The sequence below is a fragment of the Carassius gibelio genome, chromosome A14, assembly GCF_023724105.1.
Source record: "Carassius gibelio isolate Cgi1373 ecotype wild population from Czech Republic chromosome A14, carGib1.2-hapl.c, whole genome shotgun sequence".
NCBI lineage: Eukaryota > Metazoa > Chordata > Actinopteri > Cypriniformes > Cyprinidae > Carassius > Carassius gibelio.
Window position 1 is genome coordinate 3,530,925 of NC_068384.1, and position 25,236 is coordinate 3,556,160.

General features: G+C 36.7%; 3 protein-coding genes across 9 annotated transcripts in view; 1 reads left to right on the forward strand and 2 right to left on the reverse strand.

The window, feature by feature from the left end:
• Positions 1-122: 122 nt before the first annotated feature.
• LOC128027286 (myotubularin-related protein 7) lies at positions 123-9,725 on the reverse strand. The gene is made up of 14 exons (XM_052614743.1): positions 9,501-9,725; positions 8,102-8,224; positions 7,785-7,947; positions 7,495-7,652; positions 7,284-7,412; positions 5,311-5,445; positions 5,098-5,230; positions 4,285-4,394; positions 4,083-4,208; positions 2,774-2,823; positions 2,482-2,682; positions 2,198-2,332; positions 1,893-2,019; positions 123-1,329 (listed from the first exon to the last, which is right to left on the reverse strand). Exons 1-14 carry the CDS (start codon positions 9,552-9,554, stop codon positions 970-972), a joined length of 2,004 nt encoding a protein of 667 aa, XP_052470703.1. The 5' UTR covers positions 9,555-9,725; the 3' UTR covers positions 123-969.
• A 1,384-nt stretch (positions 9,726-11,109) lies between these two features.
• On the forward strand, positions 11,110-14,565 carry LOC128027287 (platelet-derived growth factor receptor-like protein). Its single transcript, XM_052614744.1, has 6 exons — positions 11,110-11,279; positions 12,060-12,339; positions 13,069-13,220; positions 13,313-13,606; positions 13,693-13,805; positions 14,188-14,565. Exons 1-6 carry the CDS (start codon positions 11,225-11,227, stop codon positions 14,389-14,391), a joined length of 1,098 nt encoding a protein of 365 aa, XP_052470704.1. The 5' UTR covers positions 11,110-11,224; the 3' UTR covers positions 14,392-14,565.
• Positions 14,566-15,297: 732 nt separating this feature from the next.
• LOC128027285 (microtubule-associated tumor suppressor 1 homolog A) overlaps positions 15,298-25,236 on the reverse strand; it is a 28,830-nt gene continuing 18,891 nt past the window's right edge. For 6 of the 7 annotated variants that reach the window (XM_052614736.1, XM_052614738.1, XM_052614735.1 and 3 more), the window contains 8 exons: positions 22,676-22,742; positions 19,109-19,323; positions 18,721-18,826; positions 18,077-18,150; positions 17,851-17,946; positions 17,425-17,538; positions 17,156-17,253; positions 15,298-16,772 (listed from right to left, as the gene is read on the reverse strand). In XM_052614736.1, the coding sequence (XP_052470696.1) occupies positions 16,559-16,772; positions 17,156-17,253; positions 17,425-17,538; positions 17,851-17,946; positions 18,077-18,150; positions 18,721-18,826; positions 19,109-19,323; positions 22,676-22,742 (984 nt within the window). In that variant the 3' untranslated portion in view covers positions 15,298-16,558. The remainder of the gene's footprint in view (positions 16,773-17,155; positions 17,254-17,424; positions 17,539-17,850; positions 17,947-18,076; positions 18,151-18,720; positions 18,827-19,108; positions 19,324-22,675; positions 22,743-25,236) is intronic. The other variant, XM_052614739.1, reaches the window with a different exon arrangement.

Consider the following 25,236-nt stretch of genomic DNA (forward strand, 5'->3'; position numbering starts at 1 on the left):
TGAAGGTTGTGTTCTTTGATTAAAAAAATGATTTTGGGATAAATACAGTATAGTGAGCTGTGATAGCTGTGGTTACATTATCCCCCCCCCCCCCAAAAAAAAAGGTTTATGATAAAACTAGATCAGTTAATTTCCAGAAATGCCTTTATTTATACATACATACATACATACATACATACATACATATATATATTTAAATATATATATATATATATATACACACATACACACACTGTATCAGCATTACACATCTCGTGAAAAAGGGTGAGGATATGTCATGGTAATAGGTGACGAATTGGATATGGATCTGAACTGATCTAAATCTGACAACTGTCTCCATTAAACCTTCAGAATAATTTAAGAGAACATTAATTCATACATTAGTATTTTATTAGTATTCATATATATTTTTTGCTTCATTCAGTGTTTATTTGGTCTGGTTTCTTTTGGTTCTTTGCATTTCTTTGAATTGTTTAACAAACAACAAAGCTCATTGTGCCAGACTTAATTTAAAGTGCACAACTTGTACAATATCCTCAAAAATTGTGGTTTTAGATATTTTACACTACGTAAACTATCCAAGGACCGTCCGAATCCACTAAGAAATAAATAACTTAAATATCACATTCATTTCACAATAAACATAATGTTATTTAAGTGCATAAAGTGCAAAAAATTAGGATCAGATCATTTGTTGCACAGAAGTATTTAATGATGGATAGAAATCATGCTAATGAGAAATGATAAATATATACTAGATTAAAATATCACTCTTTATATAGTACACCTGTATTACACGTTCAGACAGAAAGACATGCTTCTGTAATGCCAGACACACGAGACACGTCCACATTGTCTTTGCATAATTTGAAATACCACACTCCTATCTTCATCACATACAGTACACCAAGTAGATCACATACAGATGATCGGGTACAGTAATAGCTTTTTCTTCTTGCAAACACGTGTTCACTCTCTGTTGGGGCCAGTCTCATCGGAGTCAGGATCCTTCACGCTGTCCTCACTTGGCAAGGACTCTTCACCTGAAGAATGGGAGCTGAAATCTGCCACTCCTGACTCCTGGTCACTATTGTCCGCATCAGAGCTTTTGGGTTTGTCTCCAAACAGGCAAAGCTCTGCGTTTTCTCTCTCTCCTTGTTGTAGGGTGAAAACATTGGGAGCACCACCTATAAAGCCACCGATGTAATCCTGAGGAGTATTGGCCAGGCTTGTATCTAAAGGTAACGACCAAAGGGTCTGCTTGCTCTCCAACACACCCTTTTGCATGTAAAGTGCTTTTGCACGCTCCTTATCAAGAACAGCCAGTTTCTGCAAGAGTAAAATACTTGATCACTTAAAGTTAAAATCACTTGATAAGTTAAAACGGCAGACTTTGTGTGGATGAAAATTCTGTATTTGTAAAACATGCATATTCAAAGGAACATGCATAATAAAATTAATTTAAAAAATGACTAACAGTTACTGAAATGCTACTTAATCTCAGGCCATCCGAGATGTACATGTGTTTGTTTCTTCATCAAAACAGATTTGGAGAAATTTTGCATATCAATAATTTGGTCACCAATTGATTATTACTTGTGGATTACATGTTTTTAACAGGACTCTCATTCTGACGGCACCCATTCACTGAAGAGGATCTGCTGGTGAGCAAGTGCTAAATTTCTCCAAATCTGCTATGGTGAAAAAAAAAACTCATCTTGGATGGCCTGAAGGTGAGTAAATTTTAAGCACATTTTCTTTTTTGGGTGAACTTTTCCTTTAAGTAAATAAGGAGGTCTTCACTATTCCATTGTGATATAGAAGAGATTCAAACCAAATTATAAAAACTACTGAAAAAAATAAAAATTTTAGGCAAATATCTGGTGTTCTACCTGCTCATAGAGAGCCAGTTCTTCCTCAAGTTGTTGTGTTTCCTCTTTTACAGTCATCAGACAATCTAGCTCAGACTGACGTGGGTGCAACTCACGATCAAAACGATTATACAACCTCCTCCAGTATCTAAACACAGAAAAGGCAAACACATTTTGCAGTTAAACATACTCCGACTTTTAAAAAGTAATGAATACTTAGGAATAAAGAGAAAACTCTGCACGAGAAAGAGAATACAAATCTGTATTATCAGTGTATATATTTCATTGTGTGGAGGAAAATAACAATTGAACATGTTCTGGCATACTTAAAACAGTAGGGGGCAGTTCTGGGCCGTAGAAGTCCCTGATTCTGGCTCTGATCAGGTTTGAACAGAGGGTTCGTGAAATCCAGCTTGTTCTCCCATAAATGAGGCCATATGGAATGAGTTTTCTCTTTGATGCTACAGAAAACAAACAAACAAACAAACAAAAAAACATATGCAATAAAACGTTCATTACACAGTATGCAGAGAATACTGACATCCCCAGTACCATCAATTTTGGCAGATTAAGTTTTGACATCATGCCATCAAACACACAGGATAATTACCACAGATCTTTCCTCTCCTTCTGGCTGTTACAAATGAAGTTTCCGTAGTGACAGGAGTAGACGTGGTCGTGGATGCTTATTAGAAACTTCTCATTGTACTCAAAATAACAGGGAAACTGTTCCATAAGCTGCCATACGCATTCCAGGAACTGGTCTATGACAGGTGACACTTCCTTTGCTTCTCCATCGAGATGACCACATCTGAAATGCCATAAAGAAACGTACTTTTAGAATGAGCTCTTTTGAGCGAATGCATCAGAAAACCTGTGTAACAGATTCAATTGAGGCCAACCTGTGTGAAAACTTATGTCCAAAAGAAATCCAGTCTTTCTCAATCAGCACCTACACATAAAACAAACAGAATGAAATACCACTCCAGTTGAAGTTAGATCAATAAGCTCTTTAAAAATAAATTTATACTTTGACTCAGCAAGGATGAATGAAATTGATCAAAAGTGACAGTAAATGCATTACCGTATTTTTCGGACTATAAGTCGCACCAGTCCAAAAATAGTCATGACGAGAAAAAAAACATTTGTAAGTCGCACTGGACTATAAATCGCATTTATTTAGAACCAAGAACCAAGAGAAACATTACCGCCTAAAGCCGCAAGAGGGCGCTCTATGCTGCTCAGTGGTAGGCTACAGGAACACAGAGCAGCATAGAGCGCCCTCTCGCGGCTTTAGACAGTAATGTTTTCTCTTAATTTTGATAAATAAGTCACACGTGACTATTAGTATATTGCCGCACTATAAGTGCGACTTATAGCCCGGAAAATACGGTATATCTAAATAAATAAATAAATAAATAAATAAATAAATATATATATATATATATATATATATATATATATATATATATATATATATATATATATATATATATATATATATATATATATATATATATATATATTAAATACTGTTATTTTGAACTTTCTATTCACCAAAGAAAATGAATCCACATTGATAATACAAAGAAATGTTTATTGATCACCAAATCAGCATATTAGAATGAATAATGAAGACTTGAATAATGATGCTGAAAAAGAGGTATTTTGATGTAGCCTAAGAAATCTTACCAACCCCAAACTTTTGAAAGCTAGTGTACATTTGAACTGCTAAAGGCAAAATGTCAATTCTGATGTTCAGATTCTTCTTCTTATTCCAGTTTTATAAGCAGAAACCAGCTAGAAGTAAGTAATTTGTAAGTTCAATTCCCCCCAAAAAGTGTAAACACTGGCACTATCACAACATTGATCTATTTGTTTGAGCATGCTGATCATCTTGCTTAGTTTATCAATAAAAGACAGGAACTGCTGGTAAAACCTGCTTGAAAACAAGCTATATTTAAGCAATTTTATTTAGTGCTGGTTGTGCATTAAATGACACACTTCACTTTTGTAAATTGGTCACAAATTCATTTTATACATCTGCACAAACTGTACCTTCTGTTACCAGTGTATCAGCAAATGAGATGGTATTCTCAGACGAAACTAATCTGTGCCAGAAAATAAGTTATGGATCTTCTTACACTGGAACTCTGTGACTTGTACTTTTGGAGTAGTTTACAAGATACAATGCAGTATGCTCTCGTTTACCATCAGTCCCTTGAGGGTCCTGTAGTAAGGGTCCAGAAGCACACTGGCCACAGAGCACACCTGAGCAGTCCTATCCCAGCCATCAGAACAGTGAACCAAGACGCTGACCCCTTCCTCTGCCACGGCCTGTGCACATGAGAACATGAAATCAGTACCAGAGTGATCGTGCATTGGCCAAAGAACTCTCAAAAGGATATTTTACCTTAGATATGAAGACTGCAGCCTCCATGATCGATTTGATGTGTCTCAACCAGTCTGAGTTTTCAAGCCCCGTTAGAAATTCTCCCATGGAGGGAGAATGCAGTGTCGAAACTAAAAAAAGACAGACAAATTCACTGCTAAAGTTACGTTTATATACAATCTGTTGAAAATCGGGAGCTTTATTGAGAATTTACAATAGTGAACTGATATGAGGAATATTTTTGGATATCTGTAGTTTAGAGACTTCTTCTTTAAAGTGCTCAATATTTACTTTGGCTTTGCAAAGAAAGCGAGTGACTCATATGTAGCATCCTCTGTGAGTGTCCTCTTTATTTTTGTTACTTAAAATATGCATAACTGAAGAAGGCTTGAGTATAGTTCTGCCTTATGGCTCATTAGTTCATATGACAACCAAATCAATCTGTATTTCTAAAACTGGCATTGATTCTTTTTCTCCAAACAAACATAAGCATTCCTTGAGAGCACAGAAAGCTTTGATATGCCAATAGTACGAATGTGATAAGAGTATTTAAGGGCTGGTGACGTCCCAGGAGAACACTCCAGATGAGGCCTCAAGCCAGTTTGTGACCCTGGACCACAAAACCAGATTTAAGTGTCAATTTTTGGAAACTGTAATTTATACATCATCTGAAAGATGAATAATCTGGAATCTGAGGGTGCAAAAAAATCGAAATACTGAGAAAATCGCCTTTTAAATTGTCCAAATGAATTCCAGAGTATAATACTACTACTAATACTACTTTATATGGTAAAATAAATTTTCTCACTTAATAAAATGGAGACAATACAATACCCTCTATGAGTTTCTGCTGACTGTTCCTCATCACATGGATGTTTTCAATGCCGATGAACTGGAACTTAATGTTGCAGTAGTTGTCCTCATTTTCATAGCCTTTGCCTGCAGCTCGGTTTGCCATTGCATTTAGCTGGAAATAAATGAAAGTCTTTCATAAAGTGTGTAATTTCGCTATCTTGTCCAACATACACTGATATTAAGTGGACTGACCTTGGGTCTGGTGTCTACAACATACATGAATCTGCTGCCGGGATTCGACTTCATGATGGCCTGTAGCATTTGCTCGTCCTCCAGGCAGCGAGCACTAAAGCCAGAGAGAGGCTGACTGCTGCGACATATCGTGGCCTAAAAAATAAGACATCATATTAGCATATGTTGGTATCATGTGGTGCTTGTTCATTAGGTACCCTAGAAAAGATAAGGCATGACAAATAAGTGTTGGACAAAATAGTTCAGCAGTACAGTGTTTATTAATTATTAATGTGTGCACAAATATATATTTAAGTGTAATTTTTTTAAGTGTAAAGTTTTTTTTTTTTTTTTTTATGTTTTCCAAGCAGTAAAATTGTGAAGTGTACAGCCTCAAAGTAATTCCCAGCCTGGTCCTTTCATGCGTGATAAATAAATTCAGCTTTCTGAACAAATGGGAAAGGGGCCCTGCATTTAAAAATAAAAAAATAAAATAAAACATACATTTTAATTTAATAAAATATTATATGTTAATATATATTTTTTAATTGTAATAAAAATATGTATTTGGGGGAGGTATTAAACTATAACTGACCCTTTTGAGCCTCACCAGCATGATCCTTATGTGGAAGTCACACACAAGTTTCTCCATGTGGTTTGAAATCATGTGTCCAAAAGAAAACACACAGACTCCGAGGGGTATATTTGACCTCAATGAAATGAAATGTCTTTTAAAAGAGTGCTGAACCCAAGAGAGTGCAGAAAGAACTTTACATTGCTTTTAAAATATCCATTATTGCTGTAAATCACATTGCACTCATATGCTGCATATCACATTTAGTATCTAGTCATGGTAAATGAACTTAGTGTTGGGGAATAACTAGCTACATGTAACAGAATTACAGAATTTAATTACAAAATAAATGTAACTGTTATCAGTTACAGTTACTGAGAATTTTTAGTTACTTATGAAAATCTTAAAGATTACAAAGGGGGTTACATCTGAATATTTTCACATACATGTACCCACATACAGATTCAATTGATTTCATTCTTAAATAGCATTGACTGCTCTAAAATATGAGATACTAATGTTTCAGAAGTTCACGTTTATAAAATAAATGTATTTCTTCTTTGGGTTTATCTGTATGTTTTTTTTAAAGATGTAAGTAAGGTGCCTGTGTTTCCTGTCATAGCTATACAACATTTTTATTTTAAAACCAGAATCATAGCTATTAAATTCCTCGCTATGGTTTTAGATCTGGTTTTAACCTCAGAACGATCTCAAAGTTAAAAGACGTGCTTTTATGGTAGATGTGCTTTAAAAAATAAATAATAATCTTAATTGAAGAATGAAGGATTCTGAAAGTCTAAAAGCAATCGGTGTTGAGTGCCACTGTAAGATTAACCCTGGCTGCTTTAAAATGTTTAATAAATGAAAACATTCGTTATAAATAAGAAAAGGGATCAAAGTTATCAAATGTAATCAGTTAGATTAATAAAGTAATTGAAATAGTTACACTACTTATTAAATTTTAAATCTTGTAATCTGTAACCTTACATTTCTAGAGTAACCTTCCCAAAACTGAATGTACTACAATTCAATGTTTAACTGACAGCAAGTTTGAGTACAACAGTGCAATTTCATTGTGAAGAAACCAAATCAAGCTGGAGTTTAATGCAATCAAGTTGCATTTCATTAATGTTTCATCAGAAGTGAGGTATTTATATTTATATATTTATATATATATATATATATATATATATATATATATATATATATATATATATATATATATATATATATATATATATATAAGAACACTCAAGTCTCAAGAACACTGTGTTTTTGAACCTTGAACTCCTCAATCCAATGATAAAATATTTGGCAGGACATTAGGAGGACAGGACAAAATTCTCCACAGCCTCTTTAAAAGAAGCAGATGCATACTAAGACTGCAGAGAGAATTTGCCTGATGTGCATCCAGACTCACATGATTTTCCTTGCAGTAGTATGACAACGTGGGAAATCGACCCCTGCTACGAAACTTCGAGCTCCCTATGATAACAGGAAGGGTGACGGATTTCGGCACGAACAAGTCAGCTGGATAGGTATCACACACCTGTGTAACAAGAACAAGAATATTAAAACAAACACTTAATATATTGATTGTATTTAGTAGTGATGTTTGGTGATATACTTACTCTGTACTCTCGGTTGATTGCGGTGACATGCCATAGCTTATCTGGAAGTCCCATTCGACTGTACTCCGCTTTCAGATCTAAAAAGTTCCATGAGTGCTCCCGTTCAGCTTTGTCAACATTTGGATTGAAGGAAAAACAATACAACTCCTCGTATTTCTCTGCAAGACGGAAAACAAAAACATGGTACACTTAATTAAATATACTACTTTTGAAAATTGTATACACTGATTTGTCTGTAATGATATCGTATATTCCTAAAACAATGGCAAAATGCCTGATAGGTGGCGCACCTGGCCTGGAGAGGTGTGAGAGTGAAATGTAAACATTGTGGCAGTCACTCTCTTGAGGAATTATGAACTGTATGACCTGAAAGTTCTTGCAGTTGATTAATAAAGGATATCCACTCTGAGATGCTTTATGCTTTAGAACGTTACACACCAAACTGTGCAGAACCTGTAAAAAAACCCAAAAAAAAACATATAAATTGTTAGTTATTGTGCTTAAAAAAAGAGAGAATTAAAGTACTACATATTTAGAGCACAGAAATACTGCACAATGGCATACCAAAAATGCCAAAGCTAGTTTACTTTACACCTCAGACACTTACCCACAGCTCACTTCTGTCCTCAGATCCTTTACCGACAAAGATAGTGTGTGTGGCTGTCAGGTAGAGCGTGCCCACTTGAGTTCTTCGAGAAGAACTTCTGTCCACTAACCGGACATTTTCAACCTGTAAAACATAACCAAGGTAATTAGACAACATTAGTATTAGTGATGGATTAAAAAGTACCATCTCATAAACCTATATTAGTGATCATTACTTTGGTCAGAAACTATACTGCATGTTTTAATTTTCTGCGATCAAGTGACAAAACTTAAAATTGAATATGGCTTTCAGTCATTTTCTTAATATAATATCTAATGTCAACTATATCCTCCTGAGAACCAGAATTGTTTTTATTTTTTCATGTCATTACATTGTTTAGAGCATAATAAATTTTTGTTTTAAAATAAAAAAAAATATTTTTTTATTTTATTCATATGTTCTCTAGAGGACACCAGGACTCAGTTTTTCTTAATAAAAAAATTAAAATAAATAAATAATTACATGAAAAGGCAAAAACAATGAAGAAAAATTTAGGTTTCAGGATTTTTTTATACCATACTTTGTATAAGGATGATTCTCAATTATTTTATATAAGAAGTAACAATATGATTTGATATACCATTACACTTTATGCAATATGTGTGTAAAATTTCCATAAACTGGTTAAAAACAATTTATCGATATACTGTATCTAATTTGCATATTAATGTGCTGTTGGGACAGCATATTGAAAAAGAAGTGTAATAATAGGAGTAATAATTGGCCAGATTTTTATAATAATATCTAATATTTCATTCAATTTTCCTATTCAGTGGTTGTCTCTCCCAAAATAGATAATAAACATGTTTTTGTCCTGATGTCCTACACAGTGGACATGTATGAAATCAATATCCTGTTTCATAACAGGAAGTCATATTTTGATTTGAAATCCCATAACATTTTCCGGAGATGTTGATTTGTGACAAAACAATCTGAAAATCAGCCATTTTTGAAGCCCAAGCAGAGGGAGTGGTGATGGAGAAATTTCCAAACATTTGGTACCTCTAAAAAGCCCTGAATATGCGCTGTCCAGGACATCCTATAACAATTGTGACGTGTGAGGTCTCGGAGAAATTCACTAAAATATAATGTCCGCTACAGAGACAATAAATCCATAGCTGGGTCTCAGGAGGATAACAGATGTAACGTTAGGCCCTTGTATTTGTATCCTTGCACATTTGTCTCATAGACTGAGTTGAATCCAGCGAATGAATCCATTTAAAAGAGCACACTAAATAAAATCATAATAAACCTTCAAGTTACTAATGCTGAGCACGTGGAAGTAATGCGTGGAGATGTGAAGTACTGTAGCCAACGTCATTGAAATCATTGGATCATTGTAAGGATGCTGGACATTTACCTTTGGCATTCTGATGTGCTCCATCTCTGACCACCACACCTCCGTGCAGCTCATCAGGGTACAGAAATACTTCTTAGTGTCATTCTGAACGAGTGATATTGTGTTTATTGAAACACAATAATATCTGAAGTATTGTTAAAAGGGCCGAGCTGCTTTGAATCCTGGTTGATAAGGATGCATGGCTCCTCCCGTCATCTGTAGTGATTCACTGTAAGGTCTCTAGACTGCGCCGCGCTGACCGCTGCTGGGTCCTAAAGCCGTGGAGATTCGTGGAGTTAGCTAATTAGAAAATGTCTTTGCGCCAAAACTATAATAAGGATATTCGTGGGAATATATAAGGCATGTATGTCGTTTTCTTAATCTAATTAAATTATGTTTTACTCCAGTGACTATTTAGGCGATGTTTGAAGTCCTGGCTACAAAAAAATAAAAAAAAACAAAAAAAAAAACAACCTTTTTCATTGTTGTTGCTCAGGAAAAGAGATAGGTCTTGTGATGTTATTGTGGTGCTGTCTCTCTCTCTCTCTCTCTTCACTTTTCTACAGTGGAAGGAAGATAAGATCCACTTTTTTTCAACAGTCTACAGTCACCACTTACTAGTGTAATGATGTAACTTGCAAAAAGTCCCTAGATTTACATATAAAAGTATTGTCAGCATGACCACTGTAGATTATGTGGATTATATATTGTAAGGCATGAAACCACAGTGTAAATATTACATGGCTGAATCACAACGCTTAATCAGGATCAAACATCATTATGACCTTGAACAATTTATGACTTGTTTAAAGATAATCTAATGACAGTAAAACGATGGTTAATTGTATACAAAATACCAATTGATAGACATGGCGTACATATTGTCTTCTTGACCTGTTTTATCCCTTAGTGATATTTATTTGACCAATTTATATTTTCCCCTAAATTGTTAATTTTTCACAGTTAATAATAGCACACATTAAGTTCACAGATAACTATCTCTCATTCTTAAAACATCTCTCCCCCATCTCCCTACCAAAATACATATTGACACTCCTCTGACGTCATTTGACTCTTTGAGTTCATCAGTGAGCCTTTTTAGATTGTGCAGTTTTGTTTAGTTCTGTTACACACTGGTTACCTGGTTGAATAGGTAAATTAGCATTTCCTCCCCAATGTGTGACTACTGAAGATCCTAATGGCGTAGTCAGTTCACGGCCCGCATTCGTCATGAGGGTCGTTTGTCTAAAATTATTATTGGATTACAGCAAGGTAATGTTGTAAATAATGTCCTGTTTCTGTAAACCTATATCAATGAGCCGCGGGGATTCATTCGTGTTTTTGTGTCTGCTTTTGGTGACGGGGCCCGTTGATTTATATTACCATGGGTTCAGATAAAAATATTCTTTATTGTTCTAAATAATGTTACATTGGATGGTCTGGGGGTTAGAAAACTAACAGCAATTTTTCATTTTTGGGGAAACTAATCTTTATAAATTTGAACGATGTTATCTGGATTATGCGTAGTATAGCGTTAGTCCAGCAGAGGGCACTAGAGGATCAAAGACTGACGCTGAAGGGGCGCGAGTGTGCAGATGGGCTGAGGAATTCCTCTTTTATCACAGGGATGGCCCAGACTGTGTGTAAACGGGACATACAGTGGACAAAGAGCTCCTGTGCAGCTGTCAGGCCTCCTGAAAAGCAAGAACAGCCCCGTGTGCCCTGCACTCTCCACTTCAGCCATCATGAAGCTCTGGCTCTTCTTCACACTGGCACTGCTCTGGCTGGAGGTCCAAGATGGTGAGAAGATCTATATATTTTTTTCTGCTTTGTTTTTATTACTTCAAAACATTAAGTAAAAAAAGAAAAAGAAAAAGAAAAGAAAAACAAACAAACAAACAAACTTTTTTTCTCTTGTTCGAAAAGAAACAAAATTGAGACATGTTGTGGATGGATGTGTATGGTGTGCCAGTGGTGCCAGTGGAAACCAAATTCCAGAGAAGAAAGAGGAGAGATTAGATCAGGGCAGAGATTTAGTTAAACGTATGTTTAAATTATACAGCCGAGACAAAAGATAGAAAATCAAGTATGTTTGCATCCTAACAAGGTAACTTTTTTTCTTTCATTTAAATCAAACATAAATCAGAATAAAAAATATGTATACATTTTTTTTTCTAAAACTCATGATCCTTGTATGTGTCAAAAGTGAATTAAAAAGGAATTTGTGATTCAGTGAACCTCAGTTTTGATCAGTTTTGTAAGCTTTTGCACAGAGAACAAGAAAGGCATACTTCCAGCATTGCTGTTTGTTCAGCTGTTAGCCGAAGAATATAGAGCAGATTTCCAGATGGCAGAAACCTCTTTCGCTTGCTCTCTCTCTCTCTCCTTCTTTATTTGTCTCGGTTATAGGAGTTATCAAGTGTCACAAAGAGAGAAATGAAACACATATGCTGTATTATGTTGATTAAATAAATAAATGTTATTGCTCTTTAGAAGTTCCCAATGTAAAGTTTGTCCGTCACATCCAAATGCTGAAACAACACGTTGTCGACTAGTAAAACTATGTTTTGGTGTACCCAGGTGTGTGTCAGCAGGTCAAGCGAAAAAAAGAGGCTGGTGAGAACCGTATTAGACCAGGAAGAAAAAGGGTGAAGGTTCACTACCCCAAAGTAAAAGAGAAGGAGACACGAAGCAAGGGCCAAACTATTCTCACCCAGGTCCTTGATAAAGGCCATTTTCTCAGATTGGGCGAGAGCCTTTCTTTGAATCCTGGGAAAACACTGGAACTCAGATGCAAAGGGACTAATATAGGTTGGGCTTATCCCTCTTATCTGGACACATACAGTGACAACCGTCTCAGGTATTCTTCTTTCTCATATTATCTATTCATTTAATATAGTAACCATGGTTTTATAACCACAGTTTTACTACAAATACTATGGTCATACTATGGTTAGTGTAGCAAAACCATGGTTAATTTGTGGTTACCATATTTGTATTTTTAGTAAAACTGTGGTTATACAAATCAATACGTCAAAAACATGGTTACTATACATTTATCACAATTAAACCATGGTTAATTTCCAAGATTTAATTTAACAAGATTACACTGCATGTAAATAATTACACCTTTCTATTTTAATAAAAATAAACAAAAAAAAGTTTAATAATTGCATTCCAACGGTTACCTTGGCAAATAGCTGAATTAATTTTTTACTTGATTTCATTCAAAGTAAATTTTATTGCAATGAATGTATTACTTTTTAAATGAATTTAATTGAACTATAATAATAGCCCTGTTAATCTACAGACTGACTCACTGTAAAAAAAATGAGACATCAAGGCTATTTGAAGCAAACCGAATTAGGGTGCACAAAATAGCTTTGTGAGATTATAATATGCAATCTTTTATGGATAAAATAATGATTTTCTAAAGAAAATGATTAGAAAAAATATATTTATCATTAGTGGATATAAAATGTACCCTAAATTTGTAGAATAACTGATATAGTCTATATATATATATATATATATATATATATATATATATATATAGATATATAAGACTTGACTGACTGTTTTTTTCCAGCATCAAGCAGCATGAGCGGTACAGTCAGCTGATTCTGACGTCGCCTTCTGCTGCTGATACGGGGGACTACAGCTGCTGGGTGGTGCTCTGTGATGGAGAAGAATGTGCAAAGGATGGAGAAAGCACCTCTGCTACCTACATTTACTTTACAGGTACCGCATCCGCTCACATATGACACAGACACATCTACATCATCTTGAAACTCCCAAGACATTCTTACTATTCTCTTTGTATCTACCCAAAGATGAGCTGTTTGTCCCCTCTGCTATCCATTTTGAGGTCATCTACCTGCGCCCTGACAAGCCCGCCACCGTCCCGTGCAGGGTGACAAACCCCAAAATCAAAGTCTCGCTGCACAGGGAAGTTCCTGCAGAAGAAATGGCTGTGGATGGGACCCAGATCTCTTACAATCCCACTAAGGGCTTCATCATCCAAAACCCCAGTCCAGAACACAAGGGTGCTTATTATTGCAAGGCCAACAGCACCACGAAAACCACTTCACAAATATCCACTAAATACCAGCTGCTGTATGTGGAAGGTAAGAGGAGAGCGTAATAGTACCGATAATAACAGTTACCCAACATTTCACATGGTGTTTTTGGCAAAATGCATTTATTTTTGTAGTGCCAAGTGGTCCCCCTTTTGCAACTATTGGTGGCGACATCTTTAACGTTACTTGCACAGTTCTGGGTGAACCGGAGATGAATGTCAGCTTCAGCTGGAGGTATCCTGGCCAGGTGAGTGGCACATTATTATTATTTCCTTAAGAAATGTGCGATTGTTTTCACCACTTACATTAAGAATATTATTTCTTGAACAACAAATCAGCATATTAGAATCATGTGACACTTAAGACTAGAGTAATGATGCTAAAAATTCAGCTTTGCGTCATAGGAATAATTGACATTTTACTATTTATTCTAATTGGAAACATTATGTAATTGTAACCGTAATTCACAGTATAACTTTTTGCTGTATTTTTGATCAAATAAATGCACCCTTACAGAGCATAAGAGATTTCGTTCAAAAACATAAAAAATGTCAAATATTCTAGATGTTTGACAGGTAATATATTCAGATAAATAGGTGCTAATATGACGTGTGTTGTTGTGTTCTTAGGGTCAGAGGCCGGTGAATATTTATGACTCCTGGCGCCTGATAAACCGCGGTGTGGGACACACAACACGCATCTCCCAGAGCATCATGGTTGTGGATGATGTCGAAACGATTGACTATGGAAAGTACATCTGCAGCACCAAAAATAAGCATGGAGAGACCTTGGTGGCCACAACGGTAAAGAAGAACATAAAGATTATATATTGAGCTGAGCTGGACACTTCAGGCTTCTTGCTGCTTAAAGACATTCTTATGTTAAACATGAAATCTATATATGGAAATAAAGTGCTTCTTTTGATTTAATTTAATGATGTAAGTTAATGCAAGCTTCATGTTCAATGGTAAATCAACAGCATACTTAAAACAGTTTATGATGCATCACTTCCTGTGCAATAGTGTTTTTCAATCATAAACCTATAATTCTGAAAATGGAAGGTGTTAAGGTCTGTATGCATGAAATATGTCTGAGGAGCGTGAAGGCTTTGTGCTCCGCTCTAATGGACTCCATATGTGGAATGTGCAGCGGGAGCCCAGTGCTTATTTTGGTTCAGTGCGACACATTCAAAGTATGTTTCTCCTCCTCTCACTGTTATTGAATTATTAGCGATTTAAGAATAAGTTACAATAGAAATCACTACACAGAACAGATTACAGTCCAACTGCAAGCCCATTGATGCAGTTTGAAATGCATGAAGAAAAGATATAAAACCAACAGATGCAACAGGTTCCTGCACACTTTCACTGCTCGGCTCCTTAAAGGGAAAGTGCTCTCAAAAATGAGAATTCGGTCTTAAATTTATTCACGCTTACAGTATGTTGTTCCAAACCAGTATGACTTTCTCTGTTTTGAGAAACGTAAAATAAGATATTTTGAAGAATATTGATAACAAAACAGTTTCAGTTCCAATTGGATGACATTATATGAAAAAAAACCCCAGAAGAATTTGATAGGAACTTAAAGTTACCAATCTTTTTTTGTCTTTTCTAGGGAAGTCCATACAAGTTTGGAATAATGTGAGAGTGAGACAAAATCTTTTAATGACAAATTAAATTTTTATATTGCCTGTCCCTTCAATTACATGTTATAAACACAGGGTGACAATTAAACACAGATTAATTTAATTCTTTATTAATTGCATATTTTCATGAGTTCAGTTTCACACCAACATCCACACAAACAGCTTAGCAATACATACCATAAAAAATGTTCTTCTTTTGCTATTTAACTTCTTTGTAAATAGCTTGAATGTAAAGCTGCACAGACAGAGGCCACTGGAACATGCTCAGTCATTACGGTTGTGTCATGATCACACCTAAATTTTGAAATAAAAACAAACACACACTCAAATCTGTCCCCTGCAGCTCATCCATACTGAATAAGACAACAAAACCCGTATTCAGCAAAATTGCTTAATCCCAATAGTACATGCCTTCAGTCACAGGGCTGCCCAATGACATGCCATTTCATTTTTCCATTGCCATTAGACTGCATCTCTGATTGCCAAGTGAGGAATTCAAACTTTATACAGACATTATTCAAAACATTCAAGACATTTAATCAACTATTAATAGTTCATTCTGCCTCAGTCACTGTATTTGCATCTCTTCTATGCATATATGAGTGATATGGAGAGCAAATCTGTGATGAAACATGCATCATGATTTGGGCAAAGCTTACCTAGTTGCAGTTCTTAATGTGTGATTGAAAAAAAAAATAATTTACAAAATCAAAAATAAAGGCAAGACATTAACATGAAAAAAAGTGTTGCATAAAGTTTTAAGAACACCTGGTTGAGATCAGTGAATATTTCCATTTGAGTAAATAGTAACAGTCAGTTTATGGCATGTTGATCTATGAAGTGAAAGGTTCATCTGGGGTCTGAGGTCCTGCGTAAAATAATGGGAAACCAATTGCTACACGAGCAGCAGCATCTGGGAAATGTTCACATTTGTCCCAGAGCAAAAGATAAATCTGGGTTTATAAAGGTTTACTTCAAGGCGTCTGGTGGGAAAGCTTCATAAGTTGATAAAGGCCCCAGTAGTGAATTCGAATGTCAGTCCTCTATAGAGAGGCAGTAAAAGTCAGGAACTTCAGGAAACAAAGTAATCCAGGAGGGGAAAAAATATAACACATACATTCGAGAGAAACCTTCTATAAGCCCTGAGATATTTCATTTTTCCTCCATAGCCAGATGTGAAAGGCAAAGTATGAGGGTGGTCTCATTGGTAAGTGCTTCAGTGCAATCTAGTCTTCAGTTTTCTGTATAAGTCAAGAAAGCTCATTCCATATTGAGAGCATGGTCCAGACCAGCTTCAGCATGAAGGAAACGCTCAGTCCTGTATGAAAGTGCTTCCTGGAAGCTGAAGGCCATTGTTATCTGGGTGAGACGGGAGGGCTGGAGAATGTCCCAGAGTGCCGCGGTGACTGGAGATTCAGGGACGGGGAAGGGGAGACCTTTTGGGGGCTGCTCAGATCACCGTTGTGGAGCTTCCAGAGCAGCTCTTCATTCTCCATAGACAGGCGTTTGTTCACTTTGGACTCCTTCTGGAGGGATTCCTGCAAAACCGCCTGCTCTGTGGACAGTTGTCTGCAATGGAACAAGTCAGCTCTGGTGAACTTTAATGAAGTAGTCACTATTACTGCACAAGATGAAAGAGCAGGTCTCTTAGCACAAAGCTTTTCTGCAATGAAAATGCACCTTTCTTGCCACCACAAGAGCACAGAGAGTAATCAAAGCAATTAAAGTGTCACAGCACAGCCAGAAGCTATTTTGTAGAATTTCTCTGCTACCCACACACCACATGCAAATTCTGTGACACTTCAAAGAGTTTGGTTTGCTACAGGTCTAACTGAATGAATCCCACTGGGGAAACACCCAAATGTTAGAAGCTAGACAGGATGAGTGAGTAAAATAATTTCTTAAAACCCAAGGGGTATCACGTTTATGAACACAAGCTTGTGGTAGGCTACCTTGACAAAGCAGCATGTCTGTCCATTCTGGCTTTGAGGTCCTCGTTTTCCTGTTGGAGTTTCTTAAGACATTCATCCAGCTTCACATTCCTCTCCATCTACAAATAAATCAAATCTTAGTTTTTTATTTTCCGGAAAAATACTGTAGGAGCATCAGATTTACGGTGTTAAACTGCGTTTATCTCATCTCTTTACTGCGATTAGAAAGTAGGACCACAAATAATTTCTCCTGCAAAATGGCTTTATGCACAACAGATGACGGAGCTCACCAGTTTGTCTATCTGCAAGAGTTTCTTGTCCTGTTCATGGATCTGTTTGTTTTTGATGTCCAGCACTACTTTAAGGCTTTCAAGCTCCTGCTCCAGATAAAGAGTATGGGAGTCCTTTTTCGACAAAAGAAAAGAGAGATCAGGAATATATACTGAAGAATTGAAGAATCCCCCATATATGTGCTGCATTATCATTCTATGTAGAGGACAATGTCTGGCAGAATTATGTAGGACAGTTATCTTAATATCCTTGCATGCATTTTCAGAATGTTGAGAGTTCTTGAATCTCCTTAACCCTGATTGGAAAGACCAGTCTATTAATAACCTGTCAGTCTAGTTAAAGCAGGGATGCATTACTATCAATAGCACTGGCTCAGTCTGTTTGAATACACCGATGTTTGGGAGCTATACAGGGGTTTAATGTACCTGTGTTTTCTCAGCCAAATCCATCCTTCTCTTCACCTCAGCATTCAGCTTTTCTTTGAGGTTGTTATTTTCAGTCATGAGCTCCTGTATTCGATCCTGTTTGAGGAATAATGCACTGATATGAAAATCTGTGTTACATTTTGACAGGGCAAAATATGAGAAAGGAAAAGTGAACGGGGATCACTAATGTTGTGTGGAGAATTATAGCTTTTGGTCACTGCCTTACAGATAACGTGTCCTCTGATTCCTTTAGTGTTGCTTTGAGAGACTGCATTTCCTTTTCATGGGATTGTTTCAGTTCTGAGAAAGTCAAGACAGAACAGAATATATCTGAACATGAGAGCTAATGCTGCTGCCTTTAAACATTAAAGTAACAAGTGCAACATTACACGTTTGTTTCGCTGTCTTAACGAGAATACAGACTTCCACTGATTTTCTATCATGTTAATGATATTTTCACCTACCCAAACCAAAAAAAATAAAAAAAACTTTATATTATATCCATTAAACCTACTACTAAACCTTGCAGACATTTGGTGTGATTTATAAACCATTTTCCTAATATGACTGTCCTTTTGTCCCTACAACATCCAACATTTTTGGTAAATAGGGACAACTAAATAAGGACATAGACTGCTACAATTTCATATACAGATAATTATGAATGGTATAACCTTACCCTGAAGAATTTTGACTTTACTTTACTTCTATACCATTCACAAATGAGGATGTCCCTAAAAGAAGGTTTAGGGAGATTTTGCCAGGTTTAGCTCGCTTCTGGTTACAAGTTTGTACCCAAAATATTCAGAAGCACTTACACACACACACACATTTTAGAGAAAGAAACAACACAAACACAATATAATTTACCTTTGAAAGTCTCTTCAAACTGTTGTTTAAGGCCATCCACCTCCTCCATATGGCTGACTTCCAGTTCCTTCTTCAAAGCCTCGTGTTTTGCTCGCAACTCTTTTAGCTAGACAAGTACAAATAACATTTCATAATATTCTTATTGGTTTATTTTAGTGTATAAATTATTAGGGAATCAGATGTCAAAAGTCCAAATGATTAAAAGGTCAATGCTCATATAATATACAAGAAAAACTAAATCAATGAAATTACTCCATCTAGTTATGAGAAAGTGATGATGTTTGAATATATTTATATGACAGCATAAGACATCTGAAATCGAGTATATCCAATAAAAAGTGTCAGGACACTAGAGGACAAAAGAGAAAAGGCCCATTGTCTTCCACACCTGCTGCTCCATCTGAGCTTTGCACTTGTCAGCCTCCTCCTGGTAAGTCTGATGGACCTTCTCCCACTCAGTGGAGTAAAAGGTCTTCAGTCTCTCCTCGAGGTCAGCGAGGTCCGAGCGGTGCTGCTCCTGGACCTTCTGTAGAACTCCATCAAAAGCAGCACGCAGCTCCTCCTTGTCCTGCTCCAGACGCTCACAGGAGTGAGCCGAACTCACTGAGGAAAAAAATCGGATCATTTGTAAGTTAGAAGATCGATTAAGTGACTCCGTTAACAAACATCAAGCCCATAAATCACCATTTAAGATGATTGCTTTTTTTCTGGCATGATGCCAGCAACTCTCTGACTTCAAAAAGAGCAGGACATCTGATATCTAATGCACCAATTTGTGATAAGAAAATATAGATATGCTATATGTAGTAACTAAACAGCAGGGGGATAAGCAGAGGCCAACACGTCCATTTGCTGGTTTTACATCAGGACCTGCCAACACTCGATGCTATGATTCATTACTCAAGTATTCTGCAGTCCCAGTTGTCTCTACAGTTATGGTGTCTCTAGCAGTTCTGTAAATAAAACATCAACTGTTTCAAGGAACACGTCAAATTACGACTGAGGGAAAGGAAGGCAAAAGCAACATTAATAGATAGAGGCATAATGAATTGGCATTTCCTGACCTGTCACTTTGCTCTCTCAATCACATCTGTGTCACAGACACCGTTCCCTTTATTCATTAATTCATTTAAAAATCTCCATTTATTTATTTGTGTGCATGAAAATAAATACTTGCATTTAAATAGGTTTACTGATATATCTGAATTTATGTCTAAATATCTGCATTCATTCATTAAAATTCATTAAATAACAATATTTAATACATGTTCAATGTGATGTTCAAATTCATGCAAAAACCCACAATGAGTTTGCTGGGAACAAACTTGTCTAGCTTGTGTAGACTAACAGTTTAATAACACCAGATTGTCTGGCTCATCTCATTTGTTTACTGCTGCATCAGTAGGCTTTTCTGAACCTCATCTTTTATCAAAGGACAAGAGCATGTCAGCAAAATAAATGAGCCACAACACAAGACAGGCTGTTGTTCTCCAGGGGGAAACTTGGGTCATATCCCTTACTGGCACTGCAATCTAATTATCTATATTCTGAGATGAAAACCACAGATTTTTCCCCTTTAAAAGAGAGTCTTAAAATGAGTTACAATCAGAATCATTATAAAGTTAAATAAGAACAGTTATCTATTGACCCTGCTGTACAAGAAACGAAAGCAGAGCTAAACCATGATCAGATCCACTCAGAGAAGATGAGCCAGACTCAGAGCTCGCTAATGGCTTGATGTATTACATTAATATGAAGTGTAATTCTATTATAAGGTTATATTTATGATGCAGGGCACAGCTGAAATCCTATAAATAATCAAAATAAGGCAACACAGACATTTAGAAAGGAGGAGGGTCATGTTGCATGACAGCAAAAAAATGACTGTGCACATGCATCAGAGTATAGGTGTTTCTCAATGTCAAGGAAAGATCCTCGGAAGCCAGTATTTCGAGGATGCTATGTCATCAACATCAGTCGAAGGACTGTTCCAATGTCGAGGATCCTCGGAATTTCAACCAAGGACTGAGTCCTTTGTTCGAAAAATATCCCATACACAGGAAAGGATGCATATGTGTATCCTTTGCGCTCTTCGCGCTCTCTAATCACCCACAATCCTATGCGCGCAGCTTTGCTATCGTTTGCTAACGTTAGTTCAAAAATGTTGAACGTTAACGTACTCGGAGCGTTAACGGTTTTTATTTACATTACCAAACGTTTGTTATAACTGTAGTAAATATAAGTAAAGTTTGACATTTAAATGCCAGAATAAATTACTACCGTATTGATATTGTAAATTATACAAATACAAATGGTTAACTGAACCGGACCTGTCATTTAACAATTGGTTGCGTCAAAGGCATTTCTTTTATAAATAGTTAAGTTGTCCAAGTAGCGTTATTCAAACGGACCTTTTCACTGACGTAATGACGCAATTAAGTGCACTTGCTAGCCTGTTCCATTTACGTGTTCTCCGTATGCTAAAGAGGAGGTTCACCTAGCCTCTGAAGGAAGTGACTTGGAAGGATCAGTCCTACAAAGGATATATATTTTGCTCATTTCAGGAAGTTCTTGGCAGTCGAAAGCTGGACAAACCTGCTGTGTTTGTGTGTTATGGCCTGTTTGAATTTGCTTCAAATCAATCATGTTATCCTGTCTAGACATCTGTTGTTTTTTAAAATAAGCAGGTTTTTAGATTAAAAGCTATTCAAAAATTGAATCATTCGGCACAGAGAAGTAACATGCCAAATAGCAAGCTCAATTACTTGGACACAGTTCTAGCAAGTTTTGTGTGAAGACCGAATTCGCTTCATTGGAAGAGAGCAGTTGTCCTGTGTTAAAAGACACTTCTGTTTTATAAGGGAATTCTGGGTGTGCACCAAAAAGCATGGCATGCTGCAGTATTCACAATTACATTGCTCTCTTCATTCTAGGGCTAAAGCAGAAATGATTCATTGAAGCTATTCTTGATTAAAGAGGGAAACTTGCAGCTATATTCTGACATAAAAGGTGGTCTGAAGAATTCTTACAGGGGTCAGGAGCACTAAAATGTGGTTGTTGTAATAGCCAAAATATGGTCACAACATAGCTGCAAGTTTCGCCATTTAAATCAAGAGTAGCTTCAAGTATTCACTTTTGCCTTCATATGAAGCACACTCAGTGAGAGAAAAATGTTTTCCGATTAAAAAAAATACATGAATCCTGCTCAGATGATACTGTATATTAGTCAAGAAAGCACATAAAGCCTCATATCTCTCCCTTGAATATACTCAGTTTTCAGGAGGTAACATGAGCTATGAAATCAATGCATCAGACGTCTCATGGGAAACACTGGCTGATATTAAATTCATTCCTCCATGTCACTTTGCCCATTAGACTGTGAAGGACGTCAGACTTGCCTGACCTTATCAAGGCTCACCCGTTCGGTCTTAAGTATGTGCTTTCTGGAGGTGTGTCTCCTAAATGAGCCCTATGGGAGGGAAGAGCTCTTCCAGCAGGACCAATAAAACAAACAGACATCCTCTTTATCTACAACCACATGATAGTTCATGTACTAGTAAGCACGCTCAGTGGTAGCTAAATTCGAGCACAATACCAGTCAAAACTTAGAACACAAGAAATATATACCATGTCCAAAGTGGCCAAGATTAAATGCATTTTGTTATATACAAATGTAAATGTGGCTATTCAGTTCTTTACATAACTAAACAGATTAATATGACAGAATACTCATGTTAACAAGTGTCCATATACACTAACATTCAAAGTTTGGAGTGGATAAAAAAAAAAAAAGAGGTCACAGTAGTCTTCGTATTACAGCAAGCAACGGCAAATATACCGTTCCTCCAATCCAGAATATTACATTAATTACAAACAGCTTCATTTTGGCAGCCCTTTCCATTCCTTCTGCAGATAATGAAAGCCAAGCACTCTACAATGACTCACACACACTCACCCAGCTCCTCACGCAAGGTGACCAGCTCCTGAGACAGCTCCCTGCGCTGCTTCATCATCTCCTCATGCTGCAGGAAAACAGAAGGAAAACTGCTTCAACATTTCTCAATGCAACACATGAATCATATTACTCAAACACAAAATGCCAAAAAATGTGTCACCATAGAGCAGAGCAGTGCCAAGTGAATACTAATGTCATGGTGAACAACTCTGACATTCCTTTGGCAGACATGAATTATGTATCAGGTTTCCCCTTCGAAGGGTGTTTGTCAAATCACAGGACAGGATGGGTCGGATATGAGATTTATTCAGTTTTAAAAGTGCTTGATTGACATGACAAATAACTGTATTAGTAAAGCATTTGCAGCTCAGAAGCGATCAAAGAAAACAGGCTTTACTGTAACATTACTTTTACAAGGCATTAAAAGAAAGCCCCAATTGTTGTGCAATAGTCGTGACACATCTGCACGAGCATTGCCCTCAGCATCGTGGTTTACACACCACTATGACAGCTTTCTAAGGGTTTAATAAAAAAAGAAAAACAAGCATGATGAATGACATCAACAACTGAATGTAGAGCAATGAAATCAGCAGCGTTTCTCTCTCTTTCACAGTGGAGGACAGCCAGCGGCACAGCTGCAGTGCTGTCAGCCTCCCCGACCAACACAAAGACGCTTCAAAAACCGCGTGCTGCTGTCCTGACCCGCCCCTTCCCCCAGAGATCAATGCAAACACTTGAGGAGCAACATTACACTGCAGTTATGAACTCATCATAACAAATTCATTAGAATAAATCAAGCAGTATAACAAATCAGATTTAAGAATACCACAAACTAATCATACAGAACTGACATGCTGTACATCCACAGCTATCCCATTTCAAATGCAAATCTATTCCCCTCCTGAGGATGAGGTCTTTACCCTGTGTCCAGTGCAGGGAGTGTTAAGGCACACTTTGCTGCCGGAGCAGCCCATGATCCCGTCTCTGTGACTTCAGTCCAGAATGCAGGAAGACAGCAGCCCAGATGCATGAACCTCTGCCACCTCTACCTCCTCTCTCTGCCGTCTCGCTCTGCATCGGAGGGACTAGTGGAAAAAGCTCATTGGCTCTCACCTCCTCCAACCGCTTGCCGTCTCAGTGGTGAAAGAATACCATAATATATCTAAAGGAAGGGCAATGGAGGGAGGCAGCTATATTGTGCCTGGTAGGCTGCTACATAAATGCTGCACTTTAGGACACCCACAGTAATTGGAGCAAAGAGAGCCCCAAAAAAAAAAAAAAAAAAATGTCTGACAGTTGGATGATTGAGTGGCATTTAATGAAATGAAGTGTGCAATGACCTTCCCACCGGGAACATATTACTATTTTAATTAAATCAAAATATTTTTTTAGAATAATAATAATAATAATAATAATAAATTGCAATTAAAATGAGAAACAATTAAAAAAATACTATTTATCTCTATGCAGCAGACAACAACAACAACAACAACAACAACATATTACTTTTGTATTATGTAAAAAAAAAAAAAAAAAAAAACTTTTGTTAAAAATTCAACATTAATATTGTTGGACAGTTTGGTGAGCCATAAACAATACGAAATACAATCTTAACTACTATTGTATCAAAAGCCAAATATCCCAAATAAAATAAAATAAAAATGAAAGCCAAATATTTAGAATGATGTCATTACACCAAGACCTAAAGTGGGAAAATACTGAAAGACATTCATTTATCATTATCAGCTATATTAATTGATGTTACTGCTTCAGGGAAATCATGTGTGGGCTCTTATAATGGAATTATGGCAATGTACACAGTGTGCTGACAGCTCATTACAAAACAAAAGATATGAAGCAGCCCTCAGCAGCTCTCGAAGCATCTCAGTGTGCTTCTGACCATATCAAGGCAGCAACTGGTACATCCTCACACAGACATACTTAAACCCAACCTCCTAATGAATGCTTAACAGATTCCTATACGGGACACTGCCAAAACACTACACTCACTTTCATGCTCATTCTCACTCTCACTCATATACTATACGTATATAAATAATTACACACTAATACGTATATAAATAATTACTCACTAATATATATATGAACCACCTACAGGAACTAATTTTGGTTTAGGAGAAGAGTTAATGTGGTACTCTCCTTCTTTAAATTATTCTGTGGTGGTCTGTATGGCACTGACCTCTCAAAGTAAAAATGTGAACTTAGGACCTAAAAAAGAGAAACTTATGATCAGCACTCTCTTCCACCCTCAATACCCATGACTGAAGAGCCCTTGAGCAAGGCACTGAACCCCAGTTGCTCCCCTGGCGCTGGGTCTATAGCTTCCCACTGCTCCGGGTGTGTGTGTTCACGGGGTGTTCACTTCTCACTGCTGTGTGTGGGCACTTGGATGGGTTAAATGCAGAGGACCAATTCCGAGTATGGGTTACCATACTGTACTTGGCAAATGTCACGACTTTCACTTTTTTTCCAACCAGGCTTCATATTGCCATTTTAAAGGGGTCATATGATGCAATTAAGTTTTCCTCTCTCTTTGTAAT